This window comes from Heterodontus francisci, chromosome 4, assembly GCF_036365525.1.
Source record: "Heterodontus francisci isolate sHetFra1 chromosome 4, sHetFra1.hap1, whole genome shotgun sequence".
In the NCBI taxonomy this organism is placed as follows: domain Eukaryota; kingdom Metazoa; phylum Chordata; class Chondrichthyes; order Heterodontiformes; family Heterodontidae; genus Heterodontus; species Heterodontus francisci.
This window is the reverse complement of record NC_090374.1, coordinates 30319324-30344617: the sequence shown is the minus strand read 5'-3', so window position 1 is coordinate 30344617 and position 25294 is coordinate 30319324. Positions and strand designations below refer to the sequence as shown.

Here is a 25294-nt window from a genome sequence, read left to right as displayed (position 1 = left end):
GGCCTTCATTGAAAGGGGATTCAAGTACAGGAGTAAAGATGTCTTGCTGCAATTGTGTAAAGCCTTGGTAAGACTGCACCTGGAGTATTGTGTACAGTTTTGGTCTCCTTATCAAAGGAAGGATATACTTGCCATAGAGGGAGTACAACAGAGGTTCACCAGACTAATTTCTGGGATGGTGAAATTACAGAAACTGGGCCTGTATTCTCTAGAGTTTAGAAGAATGAGAAGTGATCTCTCCCTCCTTTCTTAAGTTCCGATGAAGGGTTGCAGACCTGAAACGTTAACTCTGTTTCTCTCTCCACAGATACTGCCAGACCTGCTGACTATTTCCGGCACTTTCTGTTCTCACCTGAACCTTACCAATTCTTTTGGTGACTTTATAAGCCTCTTCCTTTGAGCTAACATAATCTTTAACTTCTCTTGTTAGCCATGGTTGGATCACCTTTCCTGCTGGGTTTTTGTGCCTCAAAGGAATGTAAATTTGTTGCAAACCATGAATTAATTATTTAAATGCTAGCCATTGCCTGTCTACTGTCATACCTTTTAATGTAGTTTCCCAATCTACCACAGCCAATTTGCCCCTTATACATTAGTAGTATCCTTTGTTTAGACTTAAGACCCTAGTTTCGGATTGAATTACATCACTTTCAAACTTAATGTAATAAATCACCGCAATCCTTATAGTGACTGTGCTTCCACAGTGGTGATAGGTAGGAAGTTGCAAAATAGTAACCCAGCAATGAACAAATAGGAATAGACGTCGAGTCAGTACAGTGTAACTTGAAGATGTACTTGGGAGATAAGAATGGTGATCAAATCCAGTGGCATGGGCAAACATACTACTTTGTCCTGGTTGGAGTCACACTTTCCGATTAGAAAAACAGTCAAACAAGTGGTGAGTGTTTCATCACATTCTTAACTTGAGTCACGTAGTTGTTGGAAAGGCATTGAGGTGTCAGTAAATGAGCAGCTGGCTACAAAACATCCAGTCTCCATCCTTTTCCTGTAGCCACTGTGCTCCTACGGCTGGTTCAATTAATATTTCAGGTAAATGGTGACCCACAAGGGAACACATAAAATACTGTACTACTATAGGCTGGGGAAAGTAGTGGATTTTTTCTTGTTTGAGCTCACCATGTCTAGAGTCAAAAGCATATCCATTCCATTGACACCAATGTTATGGAGAGAGAGACACAAGGTAATCCAACACGCCCTGTGTGACTGCAATGAATCTTTTGTATACATGATGCTGAGTCCTGTATTTCCACAAAGTCAATAGGACAACTTAGGCACCACTAACTCAGCTACAATTACATTCTTAACCCTGCACTCCAATATATGCTCTCTGTACATAGATCAATTCCTACACCATTTTCAAAGTGCTAAAGTGATTAAAAGTATGCCAAAGATCAGTCATGACGCCTAGCATCAGCCATGATGGTGCTGAATGGCGCAGCAGGTTCGATGGGCCATATGGTCTACTCCAGCTCCCATTTCTTGTGTAAAAGTGGCAGTGCTACTTAGATCAGGATAGATGCAACAGACAGATCTTTCCACTTTGAAGATATGTTAGGTTATAGTTCTAAAGAACTAAATGCATAGGAAGTTGCTAGTCAACAAACTGAAATTTCTCATGGTTCATAGTCTCCATAATACCTTCAACTAGTTTCACATTCATTTTGAGAAGTTCTTTTGGCCTTCCTCATTCACCACCAAAAAGTAAGGCAGCTAACAGGAAGCTTCCCGAGGCCCACCTGTGTCATACATCCAAAAAATGTCTTCCCCTAAATTTCCTCCTTTCTACACCTGCATCTGATTTTATTCTCCAACTTTACTCCATTCTCATGACAGCATGACAACATTATCAGTGCAAATGACATGGTATATATTCCAGGTAAAATGGTATCCGGGGTAAAACCAGTGTACACACAATACCTTACATATTTATAATACAACAGGCCCGATATGAGCCACTGAGCAAAAACCCTGCTGGAGGGGGTGTTGGGTGGCTGAGGTGAAAGCATAGTTGAAGAGAAGGGTCTTTTGGAGATTTTTGAAAGCGGGGACAGTGACAGGGTGGAGACGCTGAAGGCATGGGACATAGTGGGTAGTGGCGGGAGGACTAGTGGCCGTTGAGGGAGTGAAGACTAAGAAGTAAGTTGGTGAGGTAGAAGGGCGATCCTATGGAGAGATGAGAGCTTGGAATGCCAGGGGAGCTTCAAAATAACTGGGATGATGGGAGATAAAATCTTAAGGCAGGTGAGAACACAAACTTTGACGTTTTGGCTAAATTGCAGTTTAGAAAAGAGTGAATACGGGTAGGCGGACAAGGCGAACAATAAAGAAATCAAGTCTTGAGATGATAAAAGGTATGAGTTAAGGGCTTACATACTGAACACCCACATAGAGACCCTCCATTTGCCAAGAATAAAGCATATTAATTGTGTCATATAAACATTAATTTTAAATTGTTGGAGAGAGGAAATGACTTGTTAAACAGACTAGCCGTGGCTGGAAAAAATATTTGCATACTAACAGACAGTGCTTGGAGGGACAAAGGGGTTATTCCCTGCTCCAATTTAACCCACAATGGACTTTGAGCACCAGTTATCGTGTGCAAGAAGAGACATTCCAGGGTCGGCTAAGACAAGAGAATCCACAAACAGACGTGGTCAGACCAGCTAGTCACGTGACTAACCTGCTTGGCAACATGGGTTTTTTCTGAATTGTACAAAGAGATTGAACTGAAAAAAAAGACTGTTTGCTCCTGAAGTGAGATGACCTCTCCTGTCTGCTCTCATCTCTTTCTCACAAGCCTCTGGACCCAATAAGGACACATGAACTTCAAAAGAGAAAAGTCTTCTACCTCGAACAAGATTTAAGAAGAATACTGGGCCCCAACGAAAAGCAAGACCTAACTACAATCAAGGACTTCACAGCGAGCTCAAAGGACAGTAACAAAAACCATCTTCAGATATTGCCTCTTTACTTCCACTTTATTTCTTCTGCTCTTTTCTGTCTCTATCTGCATGTGTGTATCATGTATGCATGCTAGCGTGGGCGCATCACGCATCCGTAGGCGTTAACCGAATTAAGAGCTCAAATTTGAATAATTTAAATCTTTTTCTTTAAACCTAAGGAAATCTGTCTGGCTAGTTTCTTTGCCTTATAATTTCAGCAAAGCCTTTGACAAGGTCCCACATGGGAGACTTATCAAGAAAGCAAATGCACATGGGATACAAGGTAACTTGATAAGGTGGATTCAAAATTGGCTTAGCTGTAGGAGACAGAGTGATGACAGACGGCTGTTTTAGTGACTGGAAGCCAGTGTCCAGTGGCGTACCACAGGGATCTGTGCTGGGTCCCCTATTGTTTGTCATTTATATAAACGACATAGATGGCTATGTGGGGGGTAGGATCAGTAAATTCGCGGATGACACAAAGATTGGCCGAGTGGTTAACAGTGAGGTGGAGTGTCTTAGATTACAGGAAGATATAGACGGGATGCTCAAATGAGCAGAAAAGTGGCAGATGAAATTTAACCCTGAAAAGTGTGAGGTGATACACTATGGAAGGAGTAATGTGACACGGAAGTATTCAATGAATGGCCTGACACTGGGAAGTTACGAGGAACAAAGGGACCTTGGTGTGTTTGTCCATAGATCTCTGAAGGCAGAAGGGCAGGTTAATAGGGTGGTGAAAAAGGCATATGGGACACTTGCCTTTATCAATCGAGGCATAGATTACAAAAGCAGGGAGGTCATGTTGGAGTTATACAGAACTTTGGTAAGGCCACAGCTGGAGTACTGTGTGCAATTCTGGTTGCCACATTATAGGAAGGATGTGATTGCATTGCAGAGGCGATTCACCAGGATGTTGCCTGGGATGGAACATTTAAGCTATGAAAAGAGGTTGGATAGGTTTGGGTTGTTTTCACTGGAGCAGAGAAGACTGAGGGGTGACCTGATCGAGGTGTACAAGATTATGAGGGGCATGGACAGGGTGGATAGGGAGCAGCTGTTCCCCTTAGTTGAAGGGTCAGTTACGAGTGGTCACAAGTTTAAGGTGAGGGGCAGGAGGTTTAAGGGGGATTTGAGGAAGAACTTTTTTTACCCAGAGGGTGGTGATGGTCTGGAATGCCCTGCCTGGGAGGGTGGTAGAGGCGGGTTGCCTCACATTCTTTAAAAAGTACCTGGATGAGCACTTGGCACGTCATAACATTCAAGGCTATGGGCCAAGTGCTGGCAAATGGGATTAGGTAGGCAGGTCAGGTGTTTTAATGCATCGGTGCAGACTCGATGGGCCGAAGGGCCTCTTCTGCACTGTATTATTCTGTGATAATTGGAAAGCAGTGAAGAATTCACCAAGGGGAGCTAAAAAAAAAAGTGTGTTTAAAATTAACCCCCGTTACAGTAAGACCGGGTGAAGGCTGAGAGGGAACCCTAAACTCCTTCCTCACCTGGTCGTAACAATACACAAAAACACTATGCGAATATAAGCTCCAGTCTGTAGTAGATTTTAACACTTACAGGCTAAATTCAAAGTGGCCAACCATCAAAAAAGGTGACAGCCTAAACTTCTAAACTGAATTTAGCTAGTTCTACAATACCAACAAGAGAAGAGAGTTTATACCATGCAGAACATACAAGATTCACAAATGTCCAGTTTCTATATTTCCCAACTGAAAACAATCAATGACATCTCAAGAACTGCAATGTAGTCAAAGCAATTGTATGGCCCTCCACTTAAAATTTACATCCGTCATCCTCATATACCCTCAGCTTCAGCTCAAACTTTTATAAAATGCTGGAAATAATAAAGTCTTGCAGCATCTGTGGAAAGGGAAACTGCTAGCATTTCAGGTCAATAACCTTTCATAACAGTTCGGATAAAAGGTGCAATGTATTTGACTTAGATTTGTGAATGTGGGAACTTTTTTTCCAGTGTATTCAATTTAAAAAAAATTAACCAAACAATATTAGACTGAACAGTTCTGATGAAAGGTCATCAACCTGAAACAGTAACTGTTTCTCTCTCCACAGATGGTGCCTGACCTGCTGAGTATTTCCGTTTTCATTTCGCATTTTATACTAGCATCACCACTTTTATTTATTCATCCAACCAACGTAATAACCTCCATGTGGGTCAGACAGTAACTGCAGTATTTTTGCTACTTATACGTGGACTATAGCAATTGGCAGTTACTAAAACGGAAATGAAACCGCAGTTATCTTTTGAACTTGAACCACGACATGTTGAAAAAACAAGTGCAGCTCTGATTAAAACATTTGAATGTGCAATGCGAGAAGCAGGTAGCGTTTCCCGACTGTACACAAGTGATAAGTAGCTCCTGTTACCATATGGCACAGAGGAGAGACACAAACTTTCAACCCAATTTATAAACCTCTGGCGCAAACGTGTGTAATTTTTGTGTCTCCGTTTGTTAAATCAGTTTTTTAGATACATTTTAGGCACATGTAAGTCGCTCTAGAGAAAATCAACGACAAAAAAAGGTGCACGCAACTTTCTACGTATTCCTCACAACGGCAAGAGCGGTCAGATCAGAGCAAACATTTAGGTGGAGAGATATAAATGAATAGAGGGTGGAAAAAGACCCAAACCCAGAGAGAAACATACAAAACACAGAGTGTGGCCTTACATCAAGAAAGCGAATGCAAAGATGTGAAAGGCTGATGGATCCGTGCAAAACACCAGACACCACTGAAAAGATCGAGCTGACAACGTGTGAAGATATAAATGTACAGAAGATACAGAATAAAAAGGACATCGAAAAGGGGAGCAGGCTGCCCATCCACAGAGAATGGAGTGAGGCTTATTATATTATTCAGCAGATAGACAATGTGAAAAGCGGGTAGCTGGGGGCGGGGGCGGATATAAATCATGGTCATCGGCTCAAAGACGTCGTGGGGGGATACGGATGGGGGGGGAGGTAGTGGGGATACGGATGGGGGGGGGGGAGGTAGTGGGGATACGGATGGGGGGGGGGGAGGTAGTGGTGATACGGATGGGGGGGGGGGAGGTAGTGGGGATACGGATGGGGGGGGGGAGGTAGTGGGGATACGGATTGGGGGGGGGAGGTAGTGGGGATACGGATGGGGGGGGGAGGTAGTGGGGATACGGATGGGGGGGGGAGGTAGTGGGGATACGGATGGGGGGGGGAGGTAGTGGGGATACGGATGGGGGGGGGAGGTAGTGGGGATACGGATGGGGGGGGGAGGTAGTGGGGATACGGATGGGGGGGGGAGGTAGTGGGGATACGGATGGGGGGGGGAGGTAGTGGGGATACGGATGGGGGGGGGAGGTAGTGGGGATACGGATGGGGGGGGGAGGTAGTGGGGATACGGATGGGGGGGGGGAGGTAGTGGGGATACGGATGGGGGGGGGGGAGGTAGTGGGGATACGGATGGGGGGGGGGGAGGTAGTGGGGATACGGATGGGGGGGGGGGAGGTAGTGGGGATACGGATGGGGGGGGGGAGGTAGTGGGGATACGGATGGGGGGGGGGAGGTAGTGGGGATACGGATGGGGGGGGGGAGGTAGTGGGGATACGGATGGGGGGGGGAGGTAGTGGGGATACGGATGGGGGGGGGAGGTAGTGGGGATACGGATGGGGGGGGGAGGTAGTGGGGATACGGATGGGGGGGGGAGGTAGTGGGGATACGGATGGGGGGGGGAGGTAGTGGGGATACGGATGGGGGGGGGAGGTAGTGGGGATACGGATGGGGGGGGGAGGTAGTGGGGATACGGATGGGGGGGGGAGGTAGTGGGGATACGAATGGGGGGGGGGGAGGTAGTGGGGATACGGATGGGGGGGGGAGGTAGTGGGGATACGGATGGGGGGGGGAGGTAGTGGGGATACGGATGGGGGGGGGAGGTAGTGGGGATACGGATGGGGGGGGAGGTAGTGGGGATACGGATGGGGGGGGGAGGTAGTGGGGATACGGATGGGGGGGGGAGGTAGTGGGGATACGGATGGGGGGGGGAGGTAGTGGGGATACGGATGGGGGGGGGAGGTAGTGGGGATACGGATGGGGGGGGGAGGTAGTGGGGATACGGATGGGGGGGGAGGTAGTGGGGATACGGATGGGGGGGGAGGTAGTGGGGATACGGATGGGGGGGGAGGTAGTGGGGATACGGATGGGGGGGGGGAGGTAGTGGGGATACGGATGGGGGGGGAGGTAGTGGGGATACGGATGGGGGGGGAGGTAGTGGGGATACGGATGGGGGGGGGGAGGTAGTGGGGATACGGATGGGGGGGGGGAGGTAGTGGGGATACGGATGGGGGGGGGGGAGGTAGTGGGGATACGGATGGGGGGGGGAGGTAGTGGGGATACGGATGGGGGGGGGAGGTAGTGGGGATACGGATGGGGGGGTGGGGATACGGATGGGGGGGGGAGGTAGTGGGGATACGGATGGGGGGGGGAGGTAGTGGGGATACGGATGGGGGGGGGAGGTAGTGGGGATACGGATGGGGGGGGGAGGTAGTGGGGATACGGATGGGGGGGGGAGGTAGTGGGGATACGGATGGGGGGGGGAGGTAGTGGGGATACGGATGGGGGGGGGAGGTAGTGGGGATACGGATGGGGGGGGGAGGTAGTGGGGATACGGATGGGGGGGGGGGGGGGGGATTCAGGAGATTCAGTGCCGGGATAGTTATTGGAGTCTGTGAGCCGCAAACCTTCCTCCAGCCCGGGCCCAGCCTCTCTTTGTCCCCCTCCCCCGGGACAGAGAGTTCAGGAGGCCCCGGCCCTCCAGTACTCACAACATGACTTTGGAGACCTGGATGTGCACCGGGACGGTCCGGTCCTTGAAGGCGGTGGTCAAGAAGCAGCCGAGAGTCAGCACCGCCATCACACTCAGCGAGAAGGCAAAGAGCGAATTAGCCCGGGACAGTGCCGTGTTCATCCTGGACAATGAGTGCGGACACAAAGAGGGAGAGCAGCCGCGGTCCGCACCGACTGCAGCACACACGACGGGGGAAGGAAAAAGAGAGCGGACAGGCCGCACTTCCGGTCTGGGTCCGCCTGCTTATCAGGACCGCCGGGAAACAAGTGGCGGAGAGCCGGAATTCCGGCACCCAACCCTAACAATGTAGCGTCAGGAGCTCAAACGTGACACTACACAAATGTGTCTTCAATGTAATAAAATGTCCCAAGGTGCTTCAGAGGTGCATGGTCAGACCAAAACACATAAAGAGCTATTAGGTCAGTTAAATCCAGAGTTAACAAACAACTGGATGTGGGTTCAGCAGTCAGGGTGCATAAGCATAGCCAATGTTGTGGAGGTGAGGTGCAGCTGGGTGATCTTGGTGATGGAGAGGATATGGAGACAGAAGCTCAGCTTCGCGTCAGTAGGATGACAAAGTTGCAAACGGTTCGTTTGCAAACCAGTCAGCCTAATCTCAATAATATAAAAGCAGAGTACTGCGGATGCTGGAAAATCTGAAATAAAAACAGAAAGTGCTGGAAAAACGCAGCCGATTTGGCAGCAGAGTTAACGTTTCAGGTCAGTGACCCTTCATCAGAACAGGCAAATATTAGAAATGTAAAAGATTTTAAGCAAGTAAAGCGGGGGTGGGGCAAGAGATAACTTAAGAGAAGGTGTTGATAGGACAAGGTCACAGAATCGCTGACCAGAAGGTCATGGAGCAAAGGCAAACAGTATGTTAATGGTGTGCTGAAAGACAAAGCATTAGTACAGATAGGGTGTTAATGGCCAGATAAAGATAAACTATTTCCACTGGTTGGAGATTCTAAAACTAGGGGACATAGTCTAAAAATTCGGACCAGACCGTTCAGGAGAGATGTTAGGAAGCACTTCTTCACGCAAAGGGTGGTAGAGGTTTGGAACTCTCCCACAAACAGCAGTTGAAGGTAGAACAGTTGTTAATTTTAAATCTGAGATAGACTTTTGTTAAGCAAAGATATTAAGGGATATGGACCAAAGGGATATGGAGTTAGACCGCGGATCAGTCACGATCTCATTGAATGGCGGGACAGGCTCAAGGGGTTGAATGGCCTACTCCTGTTCCTATCTTCCTATGTTCCTAAAACTGAACAGCCACAAGCACAATCATGAAATAAAACAGTGGGTAAGCATAGTAGAAACAAACTGAACAAACTAAAATAAAATAAACGCAAAAAATAAAAGAAAAATATAACAAAAGATAAAAAATGGGGGGGGGGGGCCCGTCATGCTCTGAAATTATTGAACTCAATGTTCAGTCCAGTAAATGAGATGCTGTTCCTTGAGCTCTCGTTGATGTTCACTGGAACACTGCAGCAATCCCAGGACAGATATGTGAGCATGAGAGCAGGGGGGAGTGGCAAGCAACCAGAAGCTCGGGGTCATGCTGATGGACTGAGCGGAGGTGTACCTTCTCTTTTGTTATCACTTGCCCCACCCCTGCTTTACTTGCTTAAAATCTTTTACATTTCTTATATCTGCCAGTTCTGATGAAGGGTCACTGACCTGAAACGTTAACTCGGCTTCTCTCTCCACAGATGCTGCCAGACCTGCTGAGTTTTCCAGCACTTTCTGTTTTTATTTTAGTCTAATCTCAATGATGGGAAAATGATTGGAAAAAAGGAACATTATTAATTGTCATTTAGAAAGGCATGGATTAATCAAGAGCAGTCAGCATGGATTTGTTAATGGAAGATCATGTTTGATTTTTTTTTGAGGAGGCAGCAAGGAGGGTCAATGAGGGTAATGCATTTGATATAGTCGATATGGATTTCAGCAAGGCTTTTGTCAAGGTACCGCATGACAAACTGATTATAAAATTAAAACCCACAGAATCTAAGGGAAAGTGGCAAGTTGGATCCAAAATTGGCTCAGAGGTCGGAAGCAAAGGGTTATTGTTGATGGGTGTTTTTGTGACTGTAAGGCTGTTTCCAGTAGGGTTCCACAGGGCTCAGTACTAGATCCCTTGCTTTTCAAAGTATGTATAGATGATTTTGACTTAAGTGTAGGGAAACGAATAAGAAGTTTGCGGATGATACAAAGGACTGGTCAAGTGGGCAGAAAAGTAGCAAATAGAATTCAATATGGAGAAGTGTAAGGTAATAGGGGAGGACTAACAAGGCAAGGGAATACACAATAAATGGTAGAATACTGGGAAGTGAAGAAGCACAGAGTGCATGTCCACAGATCCCTGACGACAGCAGGACAGGTAGATAGGTAGTTAAGAAGACATATGGGATACTTTATCATCGAGGCATAGAATACAACAGCAGGCACGTTGTGCTAGAATTGAATAAATCACTAATTAGGCCACAGCTAGAGTACGGTGTACAGTTCTGATCACTGCATTACAGGAAAGATGTGATTGCACTGGAGAGGGTACAGAGGAGATTTACGAGGATGTTGCCAGGAATGGAGTATTTTAGCTATGAGGAAAGATTGGATAGGCTGGGGTTGTTTACTTTTGAACAGAGGAGGCTGAGGGGAGACTTAATTTGAGGTGCATAAAATTATGAGGGGCCTAAATTGACGATAGGAAAAATCTATTTCCCTTCAAACCTTCTGACCCTTCAAGCACCACCTGCCCCTGATGTGGCAGAGTCTGCAGATCATGCATTGGACTTATCAACCATCTCAGAGCCCATCAATCCCGAGTAGAAGCAAATCATCCTCACTCCTGAGGGGCTGCCTAAGATGATTTCCCTTAGCAGCAGGGGCAATAACCAGGGTTGATTTAAAGAAATTGGTAGATGAATTAGAGGCGACTTGAGGAGAAATTATTTTTTCTAGAGGGAGATGGGGGCCTGAAAGGGTGATAGAGGCAGAAACCTCTAATCTTTGTTTTAAAATCCCTCCATGGCCTCACCCCGGCCTATCTCCATAATCTCCTCCAGCCCTACAACCCTCAGATCTCTGCTGTCCTCCAATGCTGACCTCTTGCTCATCTCCAATTTCCTTCACTGTGATTTGTGGCTGTGCCTTCCAACTTCCTAGACCCTAAGCTCTGAAAATCCTTCCCCAAACCTCCCTACCTCCTTTTCTCAGTCGCTCCTTAAAACCTACCTCTTCCAGGAAGCTTTTGATGCCCTGCCCTTGTATCCCTTTACATGGTTCCGTGTCTAATTTTGTTTGATAACGCTCCTGTGAAGCACCTTTAGGTGCTTTTAACTATGTTAAAGGTGTTATAGAAAGAAATCATAGACGTTTGCAGATCAGAAGAAGGCCATTTGGCTCATCATATTGATGCAAGCTGACAAGTACCTATCCAGCCTAATCTCACTTTCCGGCTCTTGGTCCATAACCTTGTAGGTTAGGGCACTTCAAGTGCAAATCAAAGTACTTCGTAAATGTTATGAATGTTCCTGCCTCTCCCACCCTTTCAGGCAGTGAGTTCCAGATCCCCACCACCCTCTTAGTGAAAACAAAATTCCCCTTGAATCCCCTCTAAACCTTTTACCTCTTATGCCTGCTGGTTATGGACCTCACAACCAAGGGGAATAGGGCCTTCCGTTCCATTCTATCTAGACCCCTCATAATTTTATGCACTTCAGTTAGGTCTCTCCTCAGCCTCCTCTGTTCCAAAGAAAACAATCCTAGCCTATCCAATCTTTACTCATAATTAAAACTCTCCAGTCCAGGCAACATCTTCATAAATCTCCTCTGTACCCTCTCTAGTGGAATCGTATCTTTCCTATAGCGTGGTGACCAGAACTGCACACAGTACTTCAGCTGTGGCCTAATCAATATTTTATACAGTTCCAGCATAACCTCCCAGCTCTTATATTCTACACCTTGGCTCATAAAGGCAAGTATCTCATATGCCATCTTATCCACCTTTTCTACCTGTCCAGCCTCCTTCAGGGATCTGTGGACATGCAATCCAAGGTCCTTCTGTTCCTCTACGCTTCTCAGTATCCTAACATTTATTGTGTATTCCATTGCCTTGTTAACCTTCCCCAAATGCATTACCTCACACTTCTCTGGATTGAACTCCATTTGCCCACCTGACTTGTCCATTGATATCTTTCTGCAGTCTGTTGTATTTGCTTCTCTTTATGTTAGTGTTGATACACAAAACCAACCAAGCATGAGGGATTAGTTAACACGTAATGTAGGTTATTTTTTTGTAGCAACACTGCATGTGTACAACTAGGTGCAATCTTACACAGGTCTGGTCTGGACACCTACTCTCTAAAGTCTTCCCCTGACTAGAAGTCACATAGTACATTAAACCATAACCACACCTTAAATGTGTACCACACTTAAAGGTGTACTGCAACACAGTCTATAGCTTTCTTCTTCAGTATCAACCACACAACCACACAGCCAATTTTAGTAGCATCTGCAAAATTCTTAATCATACCTGCTACATTTGAGTCTAAATCATAGCTATATACCACAAAAAGCAAGGGACATTGTACTGAACCCTGCGGAACTCCAGCCTTCCAGTCACAAAAACACCCATCGATCATTACCCTTTTCTTCCTGCCTCTGAGCCAATTTGGGATCCAACTTGCTACTTTGTCTTGGATCCCATGGGCTTTAACTTTTGTGACAAGTCTGTCATGTGGGACCTGCTCAAAAGCTTTGCTAAAAATCCATATGGACTGCATCAAATGCACTACCCTCATCGACCCTCCTTGTTAACTCCTCAAAAAATTCAATCTTGTTAGTCAGACATGACCTTCCTTTAATAAATCTGTGCCGACTGTCTTTGATTAATCTGTGTCTTTCCAAATGAAGATTTATCCTGTCCCTCAGCACAGCGATGCCCACATCCCATGAATGAGTAAAAAACTTCCTCTCACTATGTTAATTTCATCTAATATTTCACACTCCTCCTCCCTGATTGGAATGTCTGTATCAATGGAACAGATGGAAAGTATTCATGAAGAATCACAACGACCTCTGCCCCCACACACAGGATTCCCTTATGGTCCATAATAGGCCCGGCTCTTTCTTTAGTTATCCTCTTGCTCCTTGTGTATTTATAAAAAGATCTTTGAGTTTTCTTTGATTTTACTTGCCAATATTTTTTCATGCCCTCGCTTTGCTTTTATAATTTCCTTTTTAATTTTGCCCCTACACTTTTTATACTCCTCTTGGTTTTTTGCAGCATTGAGCCATAACTTATCTGTCATAACTTACCCTTTTTTTCTTTATTCTCTCCTTTAAGCCCCTTGACATCCCTGGGGCTCTGGAATTGTTAGCCCCACCCTTTTTCTTTAAGGGAACATACTTGCTCTGAACCATCACTATCTCTTCTTTGAATGCCTCCCACTGATCTGGCACTGCTTTACCTTTAAGTAGCTGTTTCAAGTCCACTTTAGCTGTACCACCTTTCAGCTTAGTAAAGTTAACTTTTCACCAATTGAGAACTTTTATTCCTGGTCTATCTTAGTCCTTTTCCATAACTACCCTAAATCATCTGAATTATGATCACTTCCACCAAAATGCTCCCCAGCTGATACCTCTTCCACCTGCCCAGGTTAATTCCCTAAAACTAAGTCCAGAACTGCCCCCTCTCTTGTTGGGCTTGCTATGTACTGGCTAAAAAAGGTCTCCTCCTGAATGCATTTTAAGAATTCTGCTCCCTCTGTACCTTTCACACTAATTCTATCCCAGTTAATCTTAAGGAAGTTGAAATCCCCCACTTTTACTGCTGTGTTGATTTTGCGCACATCAGAGATTTGCCTACATATTTGCTCTTCGATCTCTCTCTGACTGTTTGGGGGGGGTCAATGATACACTCCCAGTAGTGTGATTGCCTCTTCTGTGTTCTTCAGGTCTACCCATATAGCCTTATTTCATGATTCTTCTAACATATCATCTCTCCTCACAGTTATAATTGTTTCTTTCATCAATATTGCTGACACCACCCACCCCCACCCCCCCCATCATTTTTATCCCCCTCTCTATCTCGTCTGAAAACCCGGTAACCAGAAATGTTGAGCTGTCATTCCTGCCCATCTTTCAGCTCATCTGCCTTGTTCCCTGGACTTCTTGCATTTATGTATATACAATTTAGCACTGCCAAACTCCCTTGTCTATTTTCTAGCCTTTGTTGCCTCTGCCTTCCAAACACAATTACTAATTTTCTGATTTCCATTTCCAACTTTTCTTTTCTCCCTTCTGAATCTACTCTCAGGTTCCCATCCCCCTGCCAAGCTAGTTTAAACCCTCCCCTAAAGTACTATCAAAACTCCCTGCAAAGATACAGGTCCTGGTCCTGTTGAGGTGCAATCTGTCCGGTTTCTACAGGTTCCACCTCCCCAACAAGCGGTCCCAATGCCTCAGGAATCTAAAGCCCCCTGTCTTGCACCATCTCTCCAGCCATATATTCATCAGCTCTCTCTTCCTATTTCTCTACTCAGTGGTATGTGGCACTGGGAGTAATCCAAAGATTACTACCTCTGAGGTCCTGCTTTTCAATTTAGCACCCTAAACTCTGCCTGCACAACCTTTGTCATTCATATTAATATGGATTACAACCTCTGGCTGCTAACCTTCCCCCCTCAGAATGTCCTATAGCCAGTGACATCCTTGACCCTGGCACCAGGGAGGCAACTTACCTGGAGTCAAGTCTGCAACAGCAGAAGTGCTTGTCTGTCTCCTCACTATTGAAGTCCCTATTCTTCCTCCCGCCCTGTGCAGCTGAGCCACCCATGGTGCCGTTGACTTGGCTCTGCTTGCACTCCCCAGAGAAACCACCACTCTCAACAGTAAATACTGACCAGAGAGCATGATGCACTCACAGATCCCTACCCTGCCTGCCTGTTACTCCTTGTCCTACTGGCAGTCAACCATTCCCTCTCTGCCTCCACATTTGTAAGCTGAAGGGTGACCACTTCCATAAATGTGATATCCACAAAACTCTCAACCTCTCAGATGCACCGTTGTGACTCCAGCTGCCGCTCAAACTCCAAAATCTGGACTCGAGCTGCTCTTGCTGGTGATACTTGCTGCACTTGTGGTCATCAAGGCGAGGATTCCCCAAATGGCACAGGATGCACATTCCATGGGGCTGAGGTGCCCTGCCATGCCTTTACTTTCTAGGCTATTAACTAGAAACACTTACCAGCTACTCACCAATCAGCTCCTTCCCAGGTTGTGGCATCACTATAGCTGTTTTCCAGATGTTGCTTTTGTGTTGGTGATTCCGCGGGAGGCTCGCTCCTCTCCGGCTTTAATTCCTCAGGTGCTGTGCTCAGTCTCCACCCAAGTCCTCTGCCATCTCTGGTGCTGGTGAGTCTCTGGGTTATATATATAAATGCAACTTGTTGTTGACAGGATTATTTGTTCAGGAATTAGATAAAGGCTTACTTTGATTGAATGGGCAGTCGGCATGCTTGAAATGCTAATATAGGCAACAATCTGAATATATGAAAATTCTCTTCAAAGGGGCCCAAACTCTCCATCCTGAATTAACATCAATTAGTCATCTATTTGAAAGGTCACCAGCTTACTGCAACACTGTGAACTTTCATATTTTGGCACAGTTAATGATTCGTTTTTAGGTTTGTTAAATTTGAGAACAGTTGGGAATATTGTATGTGCAATCCAATCGGTATAAGCAGACTAAGATATGGTAAATAGACTCACCAATGCCAAATTTGGCTTAGAGTTAAATATCATGTGATGTACCTCTGCGACTCAAATACTGCAAGAATTTCTCCTGAAGAGCAATTAAGAAAACCTTAAAAAATTAATATGGGCCAAAGGATTTTTTGCAAAGCTCTTTGGCTCTCACTGTATTCATTCTCGAATCAGTTCCCTTACTCTACTAAAGGTTTTAGTGCCTGTAGCAGGTCAGAAAGGGATTTACAATAAGTCTCCACTAGTGTGAGTTCCACGGAAGGCTTTCAATGGCGTACGGCAGGAATGTCCCAGGGAGCTCACCCCAGGGTGCTCCTTTGATGTGCAGCATCTGCTCAGGCACCTCAACTAGAATTTTAAGGTCTGCTTGAAATATCGTGGAATTGCGACTGAGCTCATATTCCTGAACTCTCTCCCCAGCCCATGGGCAAAGCTGTTACTGACGCCTCCCCAATGCTAAGAATTTTGGGACTATTATCTTTTTGTACTTTCTCCTAACATCCCACTACTCTTTACTCATTTCCACTTTTTGCTAAATCTCACAAACAGCATAAACAATAGCGACGTCCATTTATGTAGTGCTTTTCACCTTAAGAAATGTCCTAAGAAGCTTCACAGAGGTTTATTGAGAAACAATTAGATGCTGAGCCAAAGAAGGCGATATTATGAGGGCTGACCAAAAGCTTACTCAAAGACATGGTGATGAATAATGTTACATAGGTGGGCGTTAAGGAGAATTTACAGGAGGAGCTAGACAGGGGGCAGGATTTTCCTTCAGGTGGAGGAAAATGGACGTCGGGACTGTTTCCAGGTCCTGATCATGCTCCTGGGGGAAGCAGTCACAGTTTTCACCGGGGCGGACTGCTAATTGGTGAGAGGTGGGTTGGGCGGACAATTAGTGGCCATGGGGGTGGGAACGGAGGTGGGACTGTGCAAGTGTGGGCCCATTTTAAACAGACTATGGCAGACATTACTGTGGCTGCTGTTTCATTCATTACCTGCTGTTGTAAAGATGTCTCTGGTGGGGAAGGGGCCTGGAACCCAGGGAAAGGCAGCCCTTGATTCATAGAGATCCTCCTCAAGGCCATGAGGAAGAGGAGGGAGGGAAGAAGACCGGAGAAGGCCACCCACCCAAACCAAACAGGCCTTGATTGAGGTTACCGACACTGTGAGCAGACGGAGTGTGGTGCGCAGAAACTAAGTCCAGTGTAGGAAGACGTTCAATGATCTTATTCACTCTGGCAGGCTGAGTGCAATGCGGAACCTTCATGACAGGCCTTTAGGTATTCACCCTCCAGTAGACACCCAGCTGAGGATCCTGAGGGTGCATGCTGCTCCTGAATATGGGAGGAATGTGTGCCTGGGGCATTTACTGACCTCTCGGAATGGCTCAGAGCCAAAGTGCTGCTGAGGACCTGGCAGCACTGAAACATGCAGCTTCTAATGAATAGGAGCAACTGGCATTGGCCATACTGGCCAGTAGTGCCTGGTCACACTCTCTTTTATCTGTGCAGGAGAAACAGGCACATAACGCCTGCAAGTGTGCCCAGACCAGAGGAGGTGTTCCACATCTTCTCATCATCACCAGCATGGAAGTGGGAGCCACGGACAGCACGAAGGTCACTGACCATGAGAAATCAGGCAAGGCGAGATGGGAATCCATGGTAGATATGGTGATTAGAGAGTGCAATGTGTTTATTAGGTGAGTGCACTGTAGTCCACCCTGTATTTTTTTTTTATTTATTTAGAGATACAGCACTGAAACAGGCCCTTCGGCCCACCGAGTCTGTGCTGACCAACAACCACCCATTTATACTAACCCTACAGTAATCCCATATTCCCTATCACCTCCCTACACTAGGGGCAATTTACAACAGCCAATTTACCTATCACCTGCAAATCTTTGGATGTGGGAGGAAACCGGAGCACCCGGCGAAAACCCACGCAGACACAGGGAGAACTTGCAAACTCCGCACAGGCAGTACCCAGAATCGAACCCGGGTCACTGGAGCTGTGAGGCTGCGGTGCTGACTACTGCGCCACTGTGCCGCCCAGCATTGGGAAGCCTCAGCACATACCGAGGCTTCTGCTCTCCAAGGCTAGTTCTCATGACTTCTTGTGTCTCCCACAGGTGCAGACGTTGAAGCAATATTTCCAACTCTTTCATCATCACCGGGCCAAGCGCATCCACAGCAGAGCTCAGAACAAGCACCATCATATCTTATAAGCGGAACCTGCACTAGCGCAGATACAGTTATCTCACTGGGTCCTCGTGCACAGTTAGATAGAGTGGCCTGGATGATGAGACAGCACTGGTGTGCAAGAAAGGTGCCAGAGGCAGAGGCAGCTGTGGGCTGTCCCTTTCAAAGGATGGAAAACAGACACAGCCCTGCTCAGTTGGGCACAGATGCAGTCACAGGAAAGGATGCTCTACCTAGACCAGCAGATGTGTTCCCACACTCAGAGATCCCTGAGGCAGTGGGGGTGTCATGGGCTGAGAATGGAAGAGTTCATCCAGCTCATATATGCCACAATGGCTCAGGGATTTGAGTACATAAGCTCCGTTGAGACTGTGGCCAACCTCATGGAGAGCCACGTGCGACAGCACTTGGAGTACACGCAGAAACTGCACACTGACGTTCACAGGATGCATGCCACACTATATAGCCTTGACCGATCAGTGGTGCAGGTAGGTCTGGAGGGGATGCCAGTTGTGCCCCAGCTGGTAGTCCCCTCCAGCTATCTGGAGCACCAGCCAAAGGCTGAGGCAGTTACCATGGAGGATGAGGGTGCCACCCCCTCAGGGGGCACCACCATCATCATTGACCTCCTTGGCCCCTCTGACTGAGGGAGTATCTTTGCAGCAGGGTCAAGTGACAGAGGCTGCGCCTGCAATAACACTGGTGCAACAACCTCTGGAGGTGACCCCACTGGCCACATCATCTCAGCCACAAGCAGAGACAAGTGAGCAGGCTGCTTTTACTTCCTCCGAGGCCACAAGGGAAGCAGCACATAGAAGTGGCCGAGAGCACTGAGTGGGTCACTGGGGTGTCTTTCACTTGTAACTGTGCACCTTTTGTCTGTTGGAGCACCATGTAAATATTGGCACATGAAGCCAGATGTGTGGCCCTCCCTTTATTAATGGCGGTACAGGAGAAGAGAGATGAAGTGGTGAAGGGGAGCAAGGGTCCATGAACAGTGACAGTGAAACCTCTGGACAGATGTACATCCTTCATTTGGGGTAAGAGTTGAGCTGCTCTAGGCTGCATCTTCAATGGAAGTGTTGTCACAGGCAGCATAAAGTGAGTTCCAGACCATGCCGTTTCTCTTGTGTCAGAGGGGCTCAGCTGAATCAAACCTGAATCAGATGATACCTGATGTTGATGGCATCCTGTCCTCATTACACTGACAAGACCCCCGGGCCCCTTTCCGGCTGAGGTCACCTCCTAGTGTAGCCTCCCAGTGTGTTGCATCTTCCTTCTCTTCCTCCTCTTCCTTCTCCTCTTCCAGATCCTGCTTCTCCTCTTCCTCCAATGAGCTGTGTCCATCCAGTGCTTCACCCTCTTCAAGGTCCACACTTCTCTGGAGGACCAGGTTATGTAGAGTGCAACAGGCCAGCACCATGCACAATACCTTTGCAGGAGTGTACTGCAGGGCATCGCCTGACCAATCCAGGTACCAGAACCCGATGACTTGCTCAATGGTTGTCTTAGTGAGCAGATGGCTGTAGTCGTAGTGTCTCTGTGCCTCCCTCTCAGTGTCATATAGAGGGGTGAGTAGCCATTTCTTCAAGGGATAGCCCTTGTCCATCCGCATAGTTTGAGGTAAATAAAGAGCAATGCCACCCTGAACTGCTGAAGGATGAAGGAGTCACGGCAACTGCCAGGAAAGCAAGTGCACACATGCAGGAAGCTCTTATTGTGGTTGCACAGCAGTTGAATGTTGAGATAGTGGAAGCCCTTCCTGTTGGTTCCTTGATGGCCACATAGGTACAAACGATGATGCCCTGCACCTGGGGGAATCCACTGATCAAGGTGAAACCCACCACCCTCTGTATCTGCGAGGCATTACCTGCAGGAATTGTATGTAATGCCCAACTGGCAAGCTGGCCAACTGACAAATACATGAATAGGATGGGAATGGAGGGATACGGTCCCCAGAAGTGCAGAAGGTTTTAGATTAGACAGGCATCAAGATCGGTGCAGGCTTGGAGGGCCGAATGGCCTGTTCCTGTGCTGTACTGTTCTTTGTTCTTTGTAACCTATGGTAAAAGCAAAATACCGCAGATGCTGGAAATCTGAAATAAAAACAAAAAACCCTGGAAATACTCAGCAGGTCTGGCAGCACCTGTGGAGAGAGAAGCAGAGTTAACATTTCAGGTCAGTGACTTTTCATCAGAACTGGCAAAGGTCAGAAATGTAATAGGTTTTAAGCAAATAAAGTGGGGTGGGGCAAAAGATAACAAAAGGGAAGGTGTTGATAGGACAGAGAGTCACAGAGAATAACAGACCATAAGGTCATAGAGCAATGGTGTGGTGTTAATGGTGTGGTGAAAGACAAAGCGTTAGTGCAGAGAGGGTGTTCGGTGACCATTTCACAGTTGGAGTATTAATATGCCAGAAAGTCAGTGTAGTCACAAACCAGGATTTTTTGGAGTCTATATGAGGGGTAATTTTATGAACTGCTGCTCCAGGTGCAGAGCTTTATCTGCCAAGAGACACATTGGGAATGCGGACGCTTAGAACAATAAGCCGGATTTGTTTGTTCATCAATTTCTCCATAGTGAGAGTGCTAATTCATAACATTCAACCTATATTTGACTACCATGCTATGTAGGGTATTTTCTCCCCTGAGGTTTCTTCTGTTTCTTCATTGCATGTTTTGTAAGGAATGCCCAAAGATAGCCCCTGCCTAACAATTCAGAAATTTGCCTATAGCATGTAAACTGCTGTGAGTCACAGCCTTAGCCTTGTATGGACACCCTTGTCATTTTGTGAGGTTGCATGACTTTATGTTAACAGTATCCGCACACCCAGGAACTAGTCTTTGGTGTGACTGGATTGTGTTTCCTCTAAGTGTTGGCAACTTGATATAGATAGTGGGATACATTTTTTTCTTAGATAACATCAGATGCTATTAAAGCCTCTTAAGACTTACAAGGTTACATTTGAACATGCTCATATCCAGTAATACTGCATTCTCTGGAAAAAACCTAAAGTCGTTCTAAGGAAGGCACGGGCAAATATAGGTACCGTAACATAGCCCCTAGACTGGAGTCCTGAAATCATTTTACAGTTATAGAGAATATATTTTTATTCTAACTGTAGCTTTCAGCAAGGAAATTATGGATTGAAGTTTGATGTACTACCAGTGCACAAACCAATTAGCAAAGAAGTGCTGAGAGTTTGGTCCCTATTTGACACATCATAATACTTTATTACAAGACTATGCTTCTGACTTGAAAACACTCGATTGATACTTAGGCAAACTGCAGACAAGATCCTTTCATATACAGAGGTATAATTCTGAAATTACTGAATGTTAAAGAGTGAAGTTCTTCTTTCAATATAATAAAAGGCACGGAGGATGCTCTGGACTCTCGAATTAATGAAGGACGAACGAACTTATTAGCGAGAGGCAGCATGGTTTTGTGAAGGGGAGGTCGTGTCTCACTAACTTGATTGTGTTTTTTGAGGAAGTGACAAAGATGATTGATGAAGGAAGGGCAGTGAATCTTGTCTATATGGACTTCAGTAAAGCCTTTGACAAGGTCCCTCATGGCAGACTGGTACAAAAGGTGAAGTCACACGGGATCAGAGGTGAGCTGGCAAGATGGATACAGAACTGGCTCGGTCATAGAAGACAGAGGGTAGCAGTGGAAGGGTGCTTTTCTGAATGGAGGGCTGTGACTAGTGGTGTTCCGCAGGGATCAGTGCTGGGACCTTTGCTGTTTGTAGTATATATATAAATGATTTGGAGGAAAATGTAGCTGGTCTGATTAGTAAGTTTGCGGACGACACAAAGGTTGGTGGAGTTGCGGATAGTGATGAGGATTGTCAGAGGATACAGCAGGATATAGATCGGTTGGAGACTTGGGCGGAGAAATGGCAGATGGAGTTTAATCCAGACAAATGTAAGGTAATGCATTTTGGAAGATCTAATGCAGGTGGGAAGTACACAGTAAATGGCAGAACCCTTAGGAGTATTGACAGGCAGAGGGATCTGGGCGTACAGGTCCAGAGGTCACTGAAAGTGGCAACGCAGGTGGATAAGGTAGTTAAGAAGGCATACGGCATGCTTGCCTTCATTGGTCGGGGCACAGAGTATAAAAATTGGCAAGTCATGCTGCAGCTGTACAGAACTTTAGTTAGGCCACACTTAGAATATTGCGTGCAATTCTGGTCGCCACACTACCAGAAGGACGTGGAGGCTTTGGAGAGGGTACAGAAGAGGTTTACCAGGATGCTGCCTGGTCTGGAGGGCATTAGCTATGAGGAGAGGCTGGATAAACCGGGATTGTTTTCACTGGAACGACGGAGGTGGAGGGGCGACATGATAGAGGTTTACAAAGTTATGAGCGGCATGGACAGAGTGGATAGTCAGAAGCTTTTTCCCAGGGTGGAAGAGTCAGTTACTAGGGGACATAGGTTTAAGGTGCGAGGGGCAAAGTTTAGAGGGGATGTACGAGGCAAGTTCTTTACACAGAGGGTGGTGAGTGCCTGGAACTTGCTGCCGGGGGAGGTGGTGGAAGCAGGTACGATAGTGACGTTTAAGAGGCATCTTGACAAATACATGAATAGGATGGGAATAGAGGGATACTGTCCCCGGAAGTGCAGAAGGTTTTAGTTTAGGCAGGCATCAAGATCGGCGCAGGCTTGGAGGGCCGAATGGCCTGTTCCTGTGCTGTACTGTTCTTTGTTCTTTCTTTGTTCTTTGACTAACAGAATCATTGGAACATGTGGATTTGAAATGTGCAGTTTGGTACCCAAACTATACGGCAAAGGGGCGCAGGCTCCATTATAATGAGGTCCCAGGCCCATTAATTGGGGAGCCTTGCACCTCACTATTCTGGGACAAGGAATGTACCCCTGTACCCCCACAATGGGTGCACCTGAATTTCTGGGACTATAACTCCAGAATAGAAGTGTGTGAACTCACCACTGATACCATGAAAAATCTGTGAAAATTTATGAATGGCCGCACAACTATCAACATGCCTAGAAGGTTTAGTGCGAACTTAATTTGTGGATCAGTGAGAAAGGAACTCACAAGCAGCCACCTAAAAAAGACAGATTAAAGATGAAAGTTCCTTAATTTGCAGCTTCATTGTTGCTTAATTGAAAGAATCAAAGCAACAGGCAATATGCTGAAAATTAGCTGGCAAGAGAACGATTACTTAGAAGGAGCTTGAACTAGTGCAAGAGGAAACATTATGGTAGAGGTGATGCATAGTGGCCACATTATTGGGAGTCAACAGAAGAATTATTGGGATCATCACTGCTTAGAAAATACAATAGAAACATATCAAGAGACAGACAAAAAAAGAATATGGCTAGATGGTATGAGGGAATGGAAAGGCTGCTCTAGTGCCAATTTGTAATGGGAACAGGGGTGTGTTCAAGGCCTAGTGTAGGCTTCTTAAAGGTGAGTTTTGATTGTCCGTTAAATTTGCTTTATCGGCATTTTGATTGCTGCATTAATTTTTGTCGGTGTTTGGACCTAATTTTTAGCTTTGTTTTGCAGTCCAACATTTCATTTCCAAATCTACTTCGTACAATTATCTTTCTTCCAGCTGCTATTTTGCTGCAGCCAGAAAGTGGCCAGAAAGGGAATCGCTTTGGGTATTTTAATGACGCTCTTGGATTAGGAGGAGGAAGAACAGTTCCGGAGGGGACAAGAAAGGCTGTATTCCTATATTATGCATGGACCAGTCCTTATCCTGGGATTTTACTGTCCTTCCAGGGCATGTCAAAAGGAAAACTATCTTCAGCACCTACACTTCACAAAAGGCCACCACAAAGGTTTGTTATTTCTTGGAGGCTAATCTTAGAGAAAGAAAGAAAGAAGAACATGCATTTATATAGCGCCTTTCATAAACTCAAGACATCCCAAAGAGCTTTACAGCTAATCTAGAAATTTTGAAGTGTGCTGACTGCTGTAATGTAGAAAACCCAGAAACCAATCTGCGCACAGCAAGATCCCACAAACAGCAAGGTAATAATGACCAGATCATCCGTTTTTAGATGTTGATTGAGGGGTAGATAGTTGTTTGGGACACCAGAGGTAACTCCTCAGGCAAATGCAGAGGAAAATATTGGGCTGAATTTTATCAGCCCCTCGGCGTCGTGGGTTGTGGTGGGAAGCCGATAAAATGCTTGCGGAAACTGCCAGCCACGACCCATGACACTGAGAAGGCCCTGCCACATATTAGCGGTGGCAGCGAGCCTTCCTTCATTAAAATATTAAAATGAGGTTGATTAGAATACAGATGAACTTGCCTGCCGCTGCCGGCTGTCCCACACAACCGGCCGCACCTCGCACGCCCTCGGCACCCCATATTTCCGAGGTGAGACACTGGTCCAGAGGAAGGAGGAGTCAAATTATCAGGGCGGGGGGGGGGAAGCAGAAAAAACAATAATCATTGGCCGTTGAGAAGGTGGAAAAGGGTTGAAGGGCTAATGCGGTGAGGTTGGGGGGCGGGGGGGGGAAGTTTGTGCTGGGACTAAAATACATTCCAAATACTTCAAACAATAAAAACACCATTGTGGCGATTGGGAAAGAGCCTCCATGTTTACATTTTGTATTTGAAATAAAAACTTTCTTACAGCACTTTAAACATTTAAATTTACCTGACGGGCTTGAAGCCCTTTAAAAATAGCACCGGCGCCTGCGCAGTGTCGCTGGGCGCCATTGCCAGGGGCGTGACGGCCGCCCCCTCTATGTCATTGGGGGCGGCCGCTCCGCCCCCTCCATTTAAATGAGCCCTGTATGTAATATTGTGGGGGCTCTATGGTGGCACTTACATGTCGGAAGGCCGCCGACTTCACAGCATGCCGCCGTGGAGCTCGGCACGCTGATAAAATTCATTGCCTTTATAGGCAAATATTTGACAGACTTTTGTCAGTGGCAAAAAGGCAGGGAAGACCTTTTTGTGGTATGTGGGCATCACTGGCAAGGGCAGCATTTGTTGCCCATCCCTATTTTGCCCGTGATCTGAGTGGCTTGCTAGGCCATTTCAGAGTCAAACACATTGCTGTGGGTCTGGAGTCACATGTGGGCCAGACCAGGTAAGGCCAGCAGATTTCCCTTCCCTGAAGGAAGGACATTAGTGAACCAAATGGGTTTTTACAGCAATAGTTTCATAGTCACCATTAAAGTGGCTTTTAATTCCAGATTTATTAATTGGATTTAAATTTTACCGTCTGCTATGGTGGGATTCAAACCCATGTCCTCAGAGCATTAGCCTGAGCTCGGAATTATTAGTCTGGTGATATTACCCCTAAACCATTATCTCATGTTGTATTTATATAGGGTCTTCTCTCATCTTTCAGCAAGTTCTCACCATATAGTACTTTGAATGCATTGTTATTGTTTTTATGTAGATACACTAGTTCGATAGTCAGAAAAGTAGACTTTTGTAACACATTTTTGCTTGCCTGATCATTGCTACACCGGTGTTTCTTTGTGTATACTGTATGTGGCACCCATCA

General features: G+C 46.3%; 1 protein-coding gene across 1 annotated transcript in view; it reads right to left on the bottom strand.

The window, feature by feature from the left end:
- Positions 1–8033, bottom strand: part of spcs3 (signal peptidase complex subunit 3) — a 28189-nt gene extending 20156 nt beyond the window's left edge. Inside the window, exon 1 of the mRNA XM_068029323.1 lies at positions 7786–8033. Coding sequence (XP_067885424.1) covers positions 7786–7928 — 143 coding nt within the window. The 5' untranslated portion in view covers positions 7929–8033. The remainder of the gene's footprint in view (positions 1–7785) is intronic.
- Positions 8034–25294: the final 17261 nt, after the last annotated feature.